The 17,068-nt window shown below is 41.8% G+C and overlaps 1 protein-coding gene and 1 non-coding gene across 2 annotated transcripts; both read left to right on the top strand.

The window, feature by feature from the left end:
- The first annotated feature begins 452 nt into the window (after positions 1-452).
- LOC138609570 (U11 spliceosomal RNA) lies at positions 453-586 on the top strand. Its single transcript, XR_011309495.1, has one exon. It is a non-coding gene; the product is annotated as a U11 spliceosomal RNA (small nuclear RNA).
- A 595-nt stretch (positions 587-1,181) lies between these two features.
- On the top strand, positions 1,182-14,853 carry gmeb1 (glucocorticoid modulatory element binding protein 1). Its single transcript, XM_069681396.1, has 10 exons — positions 1,182-1,223; positions 3,171-3,360; positions 3,559-3,611; positions 3,741-3,856; positions 6,894-6,997; positions 7,457-7,605; positions 9,809-9,934; positions 10,027-10,164; positions 10,436-10,573; positions 11,285-14,853. Exons 2-10 carry the CDS (start codon positions 3,233-3,235, stop codon positions 12,136-12,138), a joined length of 1,806 nt encoding a protein of 601 aa, XP_069537497.1. The 5' UTR covers positions 1,182-1,223; positions 3,171-3,232; the 3' UTR covers positions 12,139-14,853.
- The last annotated feature ends 2,215 nt before the right edge of the window (positions 14,854-17,068 follow it).

Genomic DNA, 17,068 nt, shown 5'->3' with positions numbered 1-17,068 from the left:
CCTGTATCTGTTTTTGTTTTTCCACTATCTTTATGTATTATGTAAGGCTAATTGAAAGAGTGCAGTCACGTTTACAGAAAACTTCTGAAATGATGAGTTAAAACTCTGCCAAACCACAATAAACATTTCCAAGACCTCTGTTTTCTAAAATGTCGTTGATTTTACTATTTTACATGAACGCAGCACCAATGAGAGCTAACTAACTTCGGTTGCCCCGCCTCTTTTACCCATGATTCTCGGCGATAGCTAAACCCATACACCCAAATACGCTCAAACTTCGATTACTATTCATAAATCACTACATATGTCAAACATTGGTTCTTATCGTAACGTTGATATTATGAATCGTACTTTAAAACACTCCCACAAAGAGGCAGATTTACATTTCCCGAACCTCTGAGTGAGGAACATGTTGCCGCTGGCCAGGCCGTGGGACGTTCAAATGTAGTGTTAAAAAGGGCTTCTGCTATGTATGGCACAGGAGGGGTGGGGAATACCACTCCTCTTGCGGAATCGCTATCAAGAGATTTCGGAAGCATAATTTTTAACACAGGGGCTGCTAGTGATCACTTGTCCTGGCGCCCCGTTCTGTCTCTGTGAAAGAAAATTCTTAGTCATACTGCTAAACGGTGAACTTCCTAGTCTGCAGTCACTCAGCAGGGTCACTGTCGTTATCGAAACGCTAATAATGATATCAGTGCAGATAGGAATAATACAACCACATAGCATTAACATGTAAAATGAAAATCATTCCTCAACAATTTGTAGTTTAGTTTATATTTTCCTCTTAAATGCGTGACCTAAATGTTAGATCTCGCTTGCGAGACAGGATGAAACTATAATCGCAACACGTTGACTTAATTCATCACTTTTTAGTAAATATCACACAGAATTTAGTCCAATCCTTCATAAAATAGGTCGTAAATGATAACACAAGTTTGGATACAACAAAATAGATTGAATATGCGAGATAAAACGCTGAAAATAAAGACTATGAAAGTGGAAGGTGTCACTAAACGTGGCAGACTCCCCACTCTCTTTGATGCAATCAATTTACTTAAACCATATATACAATAAAATAAGTTCTAGTGGCTTTTTGTCAAGGTTTACAGGAGCGTGATAACAAGGCGAGCGCTGTTCAGCAGGAAGTCATGCTATATCAACGAAGTACGCATGCGCCGCAGCTCTGTACAATCTAGGGCTGCGTTTCTCTCCATAAAACGGTAAGGACAAGCTAATATTTTACTATGTGGTTTTAAATTTACTAGTTTGTTAAATATCAGCCGCTCTCACGACCCTAACGATAGTTTCAGCCGGGGGTTTCGCGTTTATAGCGGAGGGGGTTCAGCCGGCCAGGCTCGTAGAGAATGGAGGGGCAACGCCGTCGCCGCGCCGTTGTTTGCTGTACGTGCCGCCGCACAGGGAGACGTCATTTTGAGGGGGAGCGGAGAGTTAAAATGCAGAGTTACGAAGGGACGTACGGTTCAGAGACAAGCGGCACGTAACCGTCACACTGTAAATGCAAAGCTTTACCCGTCTCGGACAGTATAGTTCACAATATTGTCCAGTTTTCCACACATCAAGTTACGCCCTTGCGTTAGCCACAATGGCTACCGCCGAGTCTAGTCTGAGTGGCTGTGTGGATCTCAGCAGAGAAAAGCAGTCAGTACCCCACTGCGGTCGCAATATCCCACCTAACTTGGAGAATGGTACTTAATTATCTGCATCAAATTTGGCAATAACGTTAGAGTAACGGCGAATTGGCTTTCAATCCCGCGTCAGTTACCATCCTCTTAGATCACGCAAAGCTGCGGTTTCTATATCAAATTTACGGGGGAAACTCAACCTAAAGATACATCTAGCTCAAATATATCGCGTTTAAAAAGTAGGAAGGTTACAGGCAGTTTGCCAGTTGTTCGGCTTTTTATAAATATGACTCCTATCTGCACCGGGGTTATTAAAATTAACTAAAACTAACAGTGAAAAAATAAGTTCTTTAACTGAAATAAAAATAAAAACTACAATGAACAATGCAACACGAACTAAAACTAAATAGAATTGCAGGTAAAATCAACTTTTACTTTTTCTCCCTCGATTCACACTGCGGTTGCTATAGCTACCACTTTGTCCTGCTCAGTTTGACCCCTCGAGAGACACAGGCCTAATAAAAAGACCTAACGAAAATCATATTTGATGTCATCCTACCGTTTTCAGTTTCTTTCTAACACGAAACTAAATTAAAACTAGTCACTTCCTCAAAATAAAAATAAAACTTACTTATGAACTCGTAAGAATAACTAAAACTAAACTGAAATCAAAATGAAAGACTAAATAAAAATCAAAACTAATTAAAATTTCAAAACTATAATAACTATGATCTGCACACCACGAAAGTTAAAAGATGTCTAAATGTTCAAACTAAATTCCCAGATATGAATACATTTAGGCTCAGTTGCATCATTACTGAGTTGTCAATAGTTAGTAGCCCAGTGTTTGGCTATAAATAGACGTTTGTGGATATAATGATACGTTAAAGAAAATTGAGATGGAATACATTTGTTAATTTAAACATATTAGTTATGATCTACAAGTGGCTTGTACTGTTACTTGTACTGTTGAGTTTGGTCTATGGTTAGGTTCATGATACGGCGAGTGAAACATATTAAGCAGAGACATTAGCTACTGTAGTAGTGACACTTTTTCAACTTGAAAATAAAAGTACTGTGAGAGAAAGTAAAGTAAAAAGTATTTTACAGTAGTTTAAATATGTATTTTTAACTTTATTATTATAATTTATATGATGATATATGGTAATTCCAATTAATTAAACACACATTAAGGCTGTAAAATATATTGCATTTATATGACAATTTGTGTGCAGTGAAAAAAACACAATGCCACTTGGCCTCAATGGCCTAACAAACAAAAAAGTTATTTTCCTATTATGGGCATTTTGTGGTCTGAGCATACAGCTACCTCTAGATTATAAATAGAGTTGTTCTCTGACTCAACATGAAATCTGTCTATTCTAAAGTCTAGGCATTGGAAGCTGAATCAGAAGGAAAAAATGGTACCAGAAGATATCTTAGTATAAACACAACTGTCTCCTCAGTGCAGCCCTACTAATATCATTAGACTATTAACGTTTTTTCATTTTTTGTCCTTTTCAGATGAACAAACTGAATAGCTGTTATATGAAAGCGGCCCCCCTCTGCAGTCTACACTGAGTGTGATGGCGACCACGGACGAGGTCACGGTGTCCATGGCGGAGGTGGTGATGGTGAAGGCTGATGGTGAAGAAGACCCCAATGACCCAAATAAGACTCAGGTCATCCTCCAGCTCCAGCCAATCACCACTGGGTATGTATTTAAGGCAGGTTTTACCGAAGTGATACTATGAGGATGGAGACTGAAATTACAGTTCATTTCACTTCAACATAATTTCACACAACAAACACAACTAGAGAGATATAAGACGATAGGCCATGTTTTGGTTTTAATTACAGTGGGACAAAGAGTGAAGAAATGTCACAAGAAATGTGAAAATGTTCTTTTCAGAGATGAATCTGCCGAAACAGATGCCGCTGTCATGGCCGTTGAAGCACATGCAGGTAAGAAATGATCAGACATTTTGACAACTTGGTGATGCATACATTTAGCAGTGTACATAACAAAAAGCATGCTTTACCCCGGTCCCCTCATGTATAAAATGTTGTGTGTGTTTCTTTCCATTCTTTTAGAACAAACTGAGGGAGAAGATGTTGAGTTTGGCTGTCCCATAACATGCGGAGACTGTAAAGCTGTGTTGCTTGTGAAGAAATTTGTGTGCCCAGGAATCAATGTGAAATGTGTGAAGGTTGGTGTAGTTTTAAGTCCACATCGTAGAAACATGGCAACTGCAGCTGTGTTTCCCTATTGGTCTTAATTAACAGTTATATTTTGCAGTTAAAAAGCACAAGACACAAACATACTGATATTTAAACACACAGATATGGAAGAAAACTGTTGCATATGCTAGTTACCAAACGTTGCTATACATAGCTGAATGGCAACTAGGTCATTCAATAGTCAGTCACTCGGCAGGGAATAAACATGCACTACTTCTGGTGTCCCACATACAACAACTAATATATTTCTTCTTACTTTAAACTTGTTGCTTCAGACGGCTTCATGCTGATTAAAATTACTACCCGTGTGTTGTCTTTTAACAGCTTAACAGATTTTCTTTTCACACTTTTACACATTAATTGATCACGGATGCTTCCTGTGATCAATCAAAGCTAGTCAAGCTGAACCTGTCATGAGCACCAAAGGTTCTCGTGAAATACTGAGCAACAAGGCTCACGAAAGATGGTCGTAAGAAACAATTTAGGCTGCTGTCAGCATTGTACATATTACTGTACTTAAGCTGTAAAAACTAAAGTAAGAACTAAATATATCACCACACTGCTTATTTAATAAAATGCTATTAAATGTAGAATTTAATTTTGCTAGGTCCCATTTTTCTTGCACTGCTAGTTACATCAGCTAATAGTAAACAGTGTGAAACTTGCATTACAAATAGTAGTATCTAACTAAAGCACTATTTACACAGGACTAGAATAACCAGGAACCCTCATGAATTTAACTTACTGTAAACTACTGGCTAGACTAAAATAAGTCTCTGTGTAATAGTCAGAGGTGTAAGTCTACGGATATTGCGAGCTAGAAAGAACACTGACTTGGACCAGACACCAATCAAATGCATCGCAACAAAACAGCGGTGCCGGTTGATTTTCACTGAGCCGAAGCGAAGAAGAGCTGGCTGCAATTACAAACCCAACATATAACATGAGCGAACCATGAGTGGGACAGAAGAGAGCTCTGAGGAAACACTACCTTTGACACAGACTGAAGGGAGTTTTTTGTTTAACCAGAAGCAGCCGTTAGATCGCTCTCTTCAAAGCCACCAGACTCCAGTAACAAAAACAGTAATTTCACCTCGCAGAACACGGCGCTTGCTGGTCCACCGCTGCCTCGTTACAGAAACGAACTAACCCTTTAGAATACCACACAATAACACAAACAAACTAACCGATCAAGGCAGCGGTAGAAAAATCAGCAACTCCCGTGTTCTGCGGGGAAGAATGACTGTTTTTGTAAGTGGAGTCTGGTGGCTATGACGAGAGTGATGTAACAGCTGTTTCTGGTTAAACAAAGGATCTTACTCTTTAACAAAAGGTCCATCTCTCGTCATTTTGACACCAAAACTATGTGAGCACAGGGCATAGGGAAAATATAAAAGTTTAATTTTATTTCATTTGCATAGGATGCATGTGTAAGGTAACCTTGGATACATTAGTTTATTATAAAGATCAGCGAGGTGGGAAAGTAACTAAATAACTTTTACTTTAAGTGCTTTTTAAGTGAGCTACTTTTTAGTTTTACTTGAGTCACTTTTTACACAATTACTTTGACTTTTACTTGAGTACAACTCCGGTCAAGTAACAGTACTTCTACTTCAGTAGAATATTTCAGTACATTTCCGGTAATATTCCTATGTGTAGAAAAAAACGTTCCTTACCGTCTGCTGTCATGCATATCATCCATCTAATCATTTTGAGATTGTACTCCTCTGATAGATTTGAGCGTATTCTTTCTGCAAATCTGTCTCCATGCTGTGAAGCGAGACTATCCTCCTGCATTTGCACTGAAAAATTGATGTCAAAACTTTCATTTATATTTGCACAGCACAGCCTCCACAATTCTTAATCGTAATAGAGGCTGAGAAAAGGCACAGAAGAAACACAAAGCCTTGCAGTCCAACAAATCACAACCCCAAATATCAGAGATGCCAATTTGCACGGGACAGATATGGCCTCAGCGTTTGCCAATGATAGTTTGCAGTTGAATGTTACTTGTATGGCTGACTCACAAGGGATTAGGTCACAGACAACTTCTACAGTTATAACAAATTATAAGAGGTCCAACGCTTGAGATTCATAATGATAAATGATTAATATTTGTAAGAGCAGCATACACTCTGCACTTCGTTATCTTCTTTTAGGAGGATTTTTTGGTATATTCTTACTTCATTAAGTAGAGAACAAAGGGTACAAGAAGTGAAATGGTGTTGCGGGTATGTACTGTATATCCGCATCCGTCTTTCATTAGGGACTCACTTCAATTCAATGCACAACAAAAATGTAGTTCAGTCAGACAACTCACGTTTGTCTTAGTTTGAAATGTTTACTGCAGCAGCAGAACACGGCTTGTGTTTGGCGCCTTGCAGATTTATTTTACATGCACAAGTTTGAGGAGTGATGAGATAATATCTTAAACCCCCCTAGTCTGAGCCTGCAGGTGCATGCTGGGGCTGAAAGTATGAGCGCAGTACTGGTGCAGGGCAGTGGTGGAAATGACAGAGCAGAGAGAGAGACCGGAAATCTTGCAGCTGAAATAGGCCGCTAAACTGCGGGGAAGTGTTTTTCAGGTGAATATGGAGATTGACGCATGTCAGGTGTGACATCAGTGCTGCTCGAGTTGCCTGCCTGAACTAGCTAGCTCGTGGGGTCGCTCCATTAGTGACAGCAAAAGAAGTGGACAAAAATGTTTGAAAGTGATTCTGCAACTCGCATCAAATTAAGTTTTTCATTAAAACATATTTTACATCAGTTTACGTTATCCATTCAGACACAATGATCAATCTTCTAAATCATTGATCAATAGTTAATAACTAACACTCAATTAACTCCACAGCTTCTAATATGCAGTGTCACAGTCAACAATATCACTGTGCAGACATGATGGTACAAACATAACTTATGGAGTCTTGTATGTCACTTTCATATGAGTTATTTATAGTGTTCGGTCGTGACTCAGTCTGTTTACTTAACTTATACTTTCTCCACTAGTATGAAGACCAGCTAATTAGCCCGAAGCAGTTTGTGCACATTTCTGGAAAAGCCACTCTGAAGGACTGGAAGAGAGCCATCAGGATGGGTGGAGTCATGCTAAGGTGAGGAGACATTTTCATCAGTGAGCCGGAAGACATATTTCGGTATTCAGAGGGCTGGTCGGTCGCACTACAGGACAGATAAATTATAGTCTGCATGAAACTACTCTGCACAAATTCTTTCTGACAAAACGGATGACTCATGCATCTTGTATAAACATCCGAAACAAGATGAAATACTTCTGTATTGTAGCTTTGTTTGAGGGAACCAAATAGACATTATTACATTATTTCTAATCTGTAAACGGGATAAAGATGAGGATGAGGATGTCTCTGGCTTTTCATTGTAGGTCCTGTCTTTAAATTTCTTGTTTTCTTTTTATTATTTTTTAACACACAAAACTTCAGTTGATTACAAAAATATGTTTGGCAGTTCTGATGGGATCAGTGGTGGAAAATCAAACTTAAAATACTTTTTCTTTGCAATTTTCCAGCTGTTTTATAAACGTTCTTTCTTTCCAGAAAAATGATGGACTCGGGTCAGCTGGACTTCTACCAGCACAGCACGCTGTGCACCAACACGTGTCGCAGCACAAAGTTTGACCTTCTGATCAACAACACAAGGTTTCCTCCTGACGGCACGGGGCTGACGACGCCCACATCCTCACAAGGTGAGAAGACACAGAGGTCACGGCACGACAGATGTCACTTTATGAAAGATGTGATATCACCCTGTACGGCTGTGAACTGTTTAGATTTTAGTGATACCAGCCTTGTGTCAAATTGTCATATTTTCCGATCAAGAACGAAAGCAAAAACATTTATTTTTTAAAGCAGATTGAGACTCAAAGTAATTTGTTGGTTTAATAGCAAACTGAAAAGCCACCAGTTGAAGGAAATACTTCCTCATGTAAGACAGACTAACATCCCTGTATGAATTTATTTTCATGCTTTTTGGCTGACCGCCGGGGTCAGCCCTACACATGGCTCTGTATGTGACTGAGTAACTGACTGACTGACTGACTGACTGAGTGACGGTACTTTCAGAGCACTAGAGAGAGAGAGCTGTGACATTGCAATGGCGGATCATGGAACATATTGGACCTCCACTGACGCGACTCTCTGTCTATACGGCTCTGGATACTTTGTTCGGGGAGTAGGCGGGGCTGCTCCTCCGCTGCTCGCACCTGCTTTCAAACACGCTGTCATCGGCCTCATGAGGACAGTCCTTGTAACACATTGCCCACAAAAGCGCACATTGACCCAATGTGGTCAGCCACATACTAGGTTTTGACCTAGTCTCGTTTTATCTACCTGTATAATTACTGGGGTTGTAAATCGCAATTTCCATCACAATACAATATTATATCATTCATTTGAACAATGATACGATAGTTGCCGGTGTCACAAAGTCTGCCAGGATACGATTTCAGTTCGATTCAATTCAGGGGCCTGCGATCGATACGAGACAGTATATGCCCATTAACACAATGCATTACATTTATATTATCAACTCACAAAATTGATTCCTGAACTCTGAAAAACATGAAAATAAAGTCATGAAAATTAAATGAAATTAAAATCCATTATTTTTTTAAAAGAAATAAAACAAAGCTGTTGTCCACACTGCTTTTTTTTTATTCCCAGAGGGGAGCAAACATCTTCAATGTCCTTTTCTTGGCTGCTTGCCATTTTCTGTTAGCGTTGTTGTCGTTTATTGTGGAGTGGGAAGCGCGAGCTGACCTCGGAGCTGTGGAAACCCTCCTAGTTACCCTCCTAATAATTACATTCTTTCTTTAAGCTTCACTTGTAAGCCCCAGCTCAGCTTCACAATATTGTAAACACTACACAAATAAATTGCAAGCATAATTTACTGACGAGCTATAGTTAGTATGACTGTAATAAATGTTGCACAGACTGACTGATTCATGCAGATATTTCACAGATTTGACATTTACATGAATCTAACTTTTAAACCTGGGTCCTGTTTTTTTTAGTTTTTCACGTGTAATTTGGTCTAAATGACGAATATGTACAGAAATCTTGGGAATAGCTCCTGTAGATTGATGCAGCTAGCAGCTGCGAGGCGGACTGTAATGGCTGCAGCGTAATCTTATTTGCTTGATTCAATTTCCACAAAAAGTGTTTTTGCCACTGACAGGCTCAGGTCGTTATTCTAATATAAAGGGAACCTTTCAGAGTAAGTTTTTTTAAAAGTAAAGAACCCCAGCCGTGATAGCCCACTTTTGAAAGCCACCAGACTCCATTGTCTTTTTACTTGCACAACACGGGAGTTGCTCGTCCTCTGCTGCCTTCACCAGTTAGTTTGTGTTATTGAGCTTACACTTCTTAACACCAAAGTCACACAATAACACAAGCCAACAATCGACTATGCAGCCGTGAACCAGCAACTCCCATATTCTGCGAGGTCACATGACTGGGTTTGTCAGTGGAGTCTGGTGGCCTTGAAAAAGGTGACAGCTTTTCTGGTTTAGAAAAATCCTTCTGAACAAAACATTCTACATCTGCATAGATCATTTTTGTACAATCCGAGTCCTTCAGCGGGAAAACAGGCACTTTAGGTGGGCGTGCTGTGATTGGGGGCATGTGCCCTGAAAGATGATGTTGCAGCCATTACAGTCTGTTTTGCGGCTGCTAGTTGAAGCAGTCTCCTGGAGCAATACCAAAACTTTTTGTACCCATGAGTCAGTTAGAACCAAAACTATGAAAATAAGGCCAAGGTTCAAAAATACAGGAAGTACCCTTTCAGGTTTCCATAACTTTGTTTGAAGTTTAAATTCACATTATCATTTCTTCAGTACATGATTTGTTAACCATGTAACAAGCATGTATGTTCTCTTGTGTAAATTGCAGCTCAGGTGGTCCTGGGTAATGGCGGGGCCATGGGTGAGGACAGAGTCGAGATTCTGAGTGGGAAGGTGGACTGGAGCTCGAGCTCACTGGAGTCTGTGGATAAGAAGGAGTCTAACGAGATCTCAGGTCTCAGAGAGCGCACATCCCCACACAGATCATTCCTTCCACAGTGATGAAAACACAAGCAAAATAGTGACTGACTTTCTGTCTGTCCCCAGAGGACACGCTGAACTTCTGGAAGGGCATAGCTGATGTGGGTTTGCTGGGTGAGGTGGTGACCAACATCAGCACAGAGCTGCAGGAGCTGCTGAACAACGTGCAGCAGCGCAGAGAGCCAGCCGCCTTACAGGAAACAGGTACAGTAACAACGCTAATGGCTTCTCGAGAAACACAGAGCATTTGCAGGAGTTAGGGCTCATGTATAATGAGAAGCAAATGGAAAGAAAGAACAAATTCAACTGCTGTTGAAGCCGATGGATGAAAAACCAACACCAGGAAGCTTTCGAATGGCTGCTGTTGGTTTCTGTAATAATAACAATGAATGAATGATTGTTTACAACAGCTGAATTTGTTCCTCCTTTCTGACTGACCATGTGACCCTTTGATTGATTGCCGCACTGATCCCAGATTCCTGTCTGGTAGAGGTGGCGGTGCTCAGTAACCTCGCCCAAGTGTTCGGTCTGCTCGACTCGGTGAAGAGGATGCTGGAGAGGAGGAGGCAGCAGACGGATCCCTGTCAGGAGCAGATCCTCAGCACGCTCACCAGTGAGTACAGAACCAAAGCTAGGTGTTCACTTCATGAGCCTCCACACTTGTTATCTGCATGTGTCCCACTGTACTGCTCTTTGTCAGCTGATCATTGTTGTTCACATTTTACTTTGCTGTCATCTGCATCTTCATCAGTGGATGTGTGATGACTCACTGAGTGACTCATGTGAGAGGGATTTGTTTGTGAAGCTATTTCCGAGTTTCAGAGTGAACTTTGGTGCTGATGGACTTCCTCATTGTCTTTTTTCTTTGTGACAGACACGCTTGTTAAAAATTCTCTCAGAAACTTTTAATTGAAAATTTTAAATGGAAATGTGACAGCCTATTTTAATAGCATTGAACTTTCAAAAACAATCCATCACAATAGCATTTAGTATGCAAAAGAACCAACTTAGATTTAGAGTATTTTTAACAGAGAAAAGATTAACAGGGACACCAACTATGTGGTTACTTTTAATGTCACACAAAGCAGGTGAAGGATTTAAACATGTCTGATGATCACCCTGATAGTTACAGTGTCAAAGTGCTCGATTGAACTTGATATCGCTGGCTTTGGCATGCCCACCATCTCTGATCTACTTACAGTATATAGATGTCAAATATCAATATTATCATCGAAAAAATAGCTTAAAGAAAATGAATAAGGTATATTCAGTTGTTGATCCACTCTGCTCCTAACCTCAGTACTGTGTTGTGTGCCCTTTGCAGACCTGGAGGTTCAGCTGGAAGAACAGAGGAAGCAGCAGCAGGTGCGAGCTCTCCTTTCCTGCCCTCAGCCCGCCAAAAACAAAACTCCCACCAAACGTCAGACCAAACGGCCTCGTCTCCAGAGGCCAGCCTCCACCACCACCCTCCTGACCTCCCCCATAACCCAGCAGGCCACCATTCAGCCGCAGCAGTTCACAGTTCTCTCCCCCATCTCCCTGTCCTCCGTGGGTCAGCCGTTCACTGTGGCCAGCCTGCCCATCGCCTCCCTCGCCCAGTCGTCCAACACAGTCACCCTGCTGCCCGCCGGCTCGCAGCTCTTCACCCGCTACATGGTGACCGGGGACGGAAAGGCGGACACCATCACCTTGCATCCGTCCTCTGGTCTCACATTGTTGGGCACCACCCCCATGCAGGACTCCAGCCAGCTGGGCACAATGGTGAGCCCCTTAGAGCTGGTTCACCTGAGCCAGCAGGCCGGGGGGGCAGAGATGGTGCCCATAGAGGGCCAGGTGGTGGACGGCACCATGCTGGTGCAGCAGGAGGTGATGCAGGGCGAGGTGGAGGCTGGCCAGGAGCACACGGTCATCGAGATCAACCCGGCCCCGATGGAGCAAGCGGTGGGAGTGATGGAGCTGCAGCTGAGTGGGGAGGCGGGCAGAGACGGGACCACCATGATGGTGCAGAGCGGGATGGAGGTGACGATGTCCACGGGGGGTGAGGAGACACAGTGCCAAATTCAGGAGGCGCAGACTGAGGGGGTTCAGGGGCTGCAACTGGACGCAAGTGGGCAGTTGTCAGGTGTACAGATAGTGGTGATAGAAGAAAATACTCAGGAAGAAAACAAGGTCAAATGAGACACGACTCCTCTTTTATCCAGCAGAGCAGGAGCGGACTCGTGTGTTGAACTGTCACAGACTGGTGAAACTGTAAATACAAAGAATTTCCAAATCCACAACTCGCCTTGGCCTCGACCAAGCACTAGGGTAGCCATTTCTCCTTCTATGGTGTGTGTGCACATGCTCCTCCTAACTCCTGATGATTTTGATTGAAACAAAGAAGCATCACAACAAAGAATATACTGTATGCTTGCATTTGTTTTGTATTGAAAGGATAATTCCCGTTATTACAATTTAGGTCAAATAATTTGTCCTCAAGTTAAAACTTAGAGGAACATGTCAGTGTTTATTAAAAGAAGTCAGACTGGGCAAGAAACAAGAGCAGTCAGACAGGGTTTAAAAAATCTCTCAAACATATCCTCAATGAAAATATCAGTTTGTAAACTTGCAACACAGTTGGAACGTCGTACAATACCTGTGTAGTTTTCCTTCACAGTAATGGGTTATTATCAACATTTTTGCTGTGCGCACTCCAAACAAAAAGGGCTGGATCAGTTTCCCAAAATCCTGTACAAGGGCAGAATGCTGCCAAACGTAATGGGTACAAAGAGTTTTGAAATTGCTCCAGCAGATTGCCCCAGCCAACAGCAGCGTAACAGGCTGTAATGACTGTAATGTAATCTTTCAGGGTAAACGCACCCCATCAAATTCTGTCCACTAAAGTTCTTGTTTTTGCCTCTGACAGGCTCTGATTTTGTGTCTGACAACATTACACTTTTTTCTGTACGAGTTACAATTCTTTTCCACCCAAAACAGACCTCATCAGTTAGTGTGAGTGTACTGGTGTGGGAGTTTGTTGTTTCAAAGACTCAAACAAAACACTATAGGAGAACAATGTATCTGTTGTTTCTGCTTAAAATAAAGCATCTTGCGCTTTAACATAACATAACATCTATTCTTGTAGCGTTCCTTTCTTCAGTGTTGTCAGACACTTTCAATAACAATGTGAGCACTTTAATGTGCATTTGCCTGCAGGGCTTACTGTGCAGCCATAGCAGCCAGTTTGACAAATGCAAGGGGATGCAATGTACTGGAGCAATTCAAACACTCTTTGTACCTACTGGTCAATTTATACATTTAAAAATGATCTGCAGTGCAAAAAAAACCCTGGTTTAGCTAATATATACCCCTTTCCCACCGAAATTAGCGAGTTGATGCAGGTTTTTCCGACCTGGGAACACCCGCTAATAGATGTCGATTTTCTCTTTTCCCATTGCCAGTGGAGTATACTCCTTTCGGTCTGTCTTCTGCTGCGTCACCATATAATGTCACAAACGCACCTGAAATGGTTAGTAAACAGTGAAGATGTAACAGTGGTTAGGTTTTTCTCCTTGTCATCTCAGCTACAAACTCCCCCGTCTCCGTCGAAGCAGCACTCGAACATTGTTCCAAATTTGTCAGTGCCGAGTTTCATAAACAGACTGAATGAGTAATAGATACAATAAAGACCTAACCACCGTAACATCTTCACTGTTTACTAACCCTGTTTCCGGCGTGTTTGTGACGTCAGGCGGTGACGCAGCACAAAAGTGACCCACAGGAGTATACTTCACTGGCAATGGGAACCGAGACAATCGGCATCTATACGCGGGTCTAAAAAACATGCGTCAATGCGCTAAATTTAGATGGGACCGGGGCATAAGCAAAAAAGCCAGGTGTTAGCGGGTGTTAGTGGGTTTTTTGGCCAGTGGAAAAGCAGCTATAGTTGGATAATCTGATTGTCTGACTGCTCAGGTTTCTTGCCTCATCTGACTTCATTAAAGAAAAGTTGTGTTGTGTTCCCAGATCACAAACAATGACCTTGCTTCGCAAAATGTCATCATACCTGCCGAGACAAAGGGCCAAAAGTACAAAATCACCTGAATTGTAATTTCCTAGAATTATCCTTCTAGCCTTCATGAACAACCTGAGAACTAGAGAAAAGTCACCATGCAGGGCTTTAATGGTGCTGATGGTTCAGCAGCTCACATCCTCTAACACTGACTCAGTAGCATCAGGCTGCAAGTCTCGGCCCTCTGCTGCTGATCAGACTCATTACCAGTAACAGTGTTGGTGTCACCTGAGGCTGGGATTAATTGCACTGTCCGTTGTGTCGTAGCATCGCATTAAGCTGTATTGTTTTTGCACTGATGGTTGTCCTGTTGGGACTACGGGAAGATTTTTGCAAAGATGCCTGCTCTCTGAACTTTTCTTCAGACCACACAGTTGAGTGTGCGGAGTGTTTTTTTTTCTTCTGTGAATAGTTTAATGGAAACAGACTGAACTCTTCTCACTGGAAACGCATCGCTTATGCACTTATCCTCTCAGTGGTTTCTTACTGCCTGATTTCATTCACCTTTGTTTTATATATTGTGACCATATGTTGCTTTAATTCAGTATGATAGGTTGTGTGAGCTACTGGGCTGATTGTTTAAGTCGATATGTAAAACAAAAATTATATAAATACTTAATGTCCAACTTGGTATGCCTGTATTTTACACTTGTAAAAAGGTGTCATATTTATTAGTTTTCAAACTCTCTTCAAGGTGCAAACATTGATTAATTTATGCTAGTTCACATCGACAAAGAACTGTTTCAGACTTGTGCATTTCAGTCATTTAATTTAACAAATGAGAGTATTTGCAAACTGACTTTGTAATGTGTTTTAATATCTGATTAAAACAGGAAAAACAAGTGTGAGTGGTTGTGTCAGTGTTTCACCACCAGAGTATGCTGTGTGCCCGCTCCATTACGGAGATGAGAGGTACAGCTGCATGAATAGATGGTGGAAATAGTCTGCGGCTGTAATCTCTGACTTCTCCATGTGTCAGGCTTATTGCAGTGCTCGGTGTAATCTGCACCGTCATAGGCTGTACGTGATGGGCAGGCCTCTCCAGAGGCTGAGCCGTGCTGACAGGGCACCGGGGCTCGCTGGTTATTACATTTCCTTCTTCTTGTAGCCTGTAATACTCCCAGACAGGCTGCATTAGGGGAAAAAGCATGAGGATTTGGGTTATACAAGCACAAAAAACAGGCACATACACAAACCAGAGGGGCTGAAACGGAGACCTGTGTGGAGTACAAAAGGGAAACATCCTGACATCCGCAGCCGACTGTGAAACCGCTGGGGGCCAGGTGAGGGCTAAGAGGTTGAGAAACTGAACCACGGGGGTCATTGTGTGGTGAAGGAGGAGAGGATATACTGTCTGAGTAAATTACAGAGCTGTTCCATAAACTGTAGATTGGGTTTCCTCACGCAGTGCACATGACAAAGACAACAGGAGCAGCAGACGCATCAGTTACACGTCAGAAATGTCTCAGAGCCTCTTGAGGAGTTGAAAGGGTGTTGACAGAGAGGACAACGTGGCTGACATTCAGTCAGAATCACCTCAGCTAGAGCAGGTTTACCTGAGAATAGATGTATGAACGTGACATCTGTTGTCAGTATATCTTTAATGCAAGATGGCTTCGAGCTCTGTCTATATCGTCTGAGCAGAAAAAACTGTCATCAAGTCACAGCTAATTAAACACATACAGTTGATATAAAAGAAAGTGACAGTGACAAACCATGTGTTGTCTGTGACTCACATGTACATTTACTGTTGCTTTTAGTTTACTCTGTCTTAACTGTTATGTTAAGCATGGCCCCTTTAAAGCAACTGTGAGGAACTTTCATTGTGTGTTGATTTTTGTGGCCCCTGGGGACAAAGTGGCACTGTTGTGACCGAGTCATCTTTGCTTAAGTCCCAAGTAAGTCTCAAGTCATTTGGTCCAAGTCTCAAGCAAATCTCGAGTCATTTTTTGGGGGGCAAGTCAAGTCACAGGTTATGTCAAGTCGAGTCCTGAGTGAAGGCAAGTCAAGCCCCAAGCCAAGTCACTTTTTTCCACCCAAGATCCAGCACTCTTACCTGTAGTATCCAGCCTTTATAAAGAGAGAAGACAAGGTATTAGTAGCTCGCTAATAATGATATTATTGGCCAATTTATATAACAAAAAGTATGTTCAAAAAGTATGACTATGAATTGTATCTGTATTATCTTGGCACAGTCGCAGCCATGATGATGGTCTGCTCTGAGACCGTATTGAGGAGTAACGAGTACGACTGATGAGGCTTCACTTTAGGGAAAAACATCAGGTAGCGGCTGTCTGATGTTGCGTGTTGCCATAGCGCCGAGTTTGACTGACAGCCAGTCATCCAGTCATGACAATCACATACCGGGGAGCTTTTTGAGACGTCCAATCATGATTCCCAGTTTGTGCTGCGTACATACTTGATAGTTAGACAGAAACTTGACAACATTGAATTTTAGCATTTTATATTTAACATCTAACATTCAAACTTATGAACCCACGCAAGTCATCCGAGTCATCATGCCTAAAGTCAAGTCAAGTCTCAAGTCATTTATTTTTTGTCAAGTCGCAAAAAATAAATGACTTTGTAGACGCCAAAGCCGAACTGAAAGGAGACGTTCTGGTCTTTGGAGGATTTCCTCTTTGCGTCACCAGCTGTTCCCGCTCTTAACCCTGTGTCACCAAATGCAACTCCTGACGCCTAGCGACAAGTAGCGAGCGGGCTAACTAGCTATCATAACTAACCTCATGTAACTTAACCTATTATTTTAAAGATAATTGAAAGCTTCAAAGCCCCTTTAATTTTTTTCTCATTTGTATCACTAGCTATTTGATTGGGTGGAAACCAAAAACTTTCACATTTAAAGTGTATTCCTCTGCCGCTTGAGAGTCCAACATCTCATTTGAATTGACGCGCAATGAATCCGAGGATGCACCCGGTGGATCCTTTATGGCCTGGCATTTGTCAGCCGCAACTGAAGAAGCCTTCTAAATGGGACAGCCTTCGACGTGCCGCTGTGACACAATCGGCCATTAAATACGTTCTTCAAAGGATGCA

The sequence above is a fragment of the Semicossyphus pulcher genome, unplaced genomic scaffold (genome assembly GCF_022749685.1).
Source record: "Semicossyphus pulcher isolate SPU_LCO1_2020_fin unplaced genomic scaffold, fSemPul1.0.p SCAF_5, whole genome shotgun sequence".
NCBI lineage: Eukaryota > Metazoa > Chordata > Actinopteri > Labriformes > Labridae > Semicossyphus > Semicossyphus pulcher.
The sequence above is the reverse complement of the archived record's forward strand: the minus strand, read 5'-3'. Positions and strand labels throughout refer to the sequence as shown.

Excerpts from the sequence above, each read along its gene's own strand:
- gmeb1 (XM_069681396.1), top strand. The coding sequence starts at position 3,233 with ATGGCGACCACGGACGAGGTCACGGTGTCCATGGCGGAGGTGGTGATG. Across the intron at positions 3,612-3,740 it reads GGCCGTTGAAGCACATGCAG|AACAAACTGAGGGAGAAGAT; the intron begins GTAAGAAATGAT and ends CCATTCTTTTAG. Across the intron at positions 10,574-11,284 it reads GATCCTCAGCACGCTCACCA|ACCTGGAGGTTCAGCTGGAA; the intron begins GTGAGTACAGAA and ends TGCCCTTTGCAG.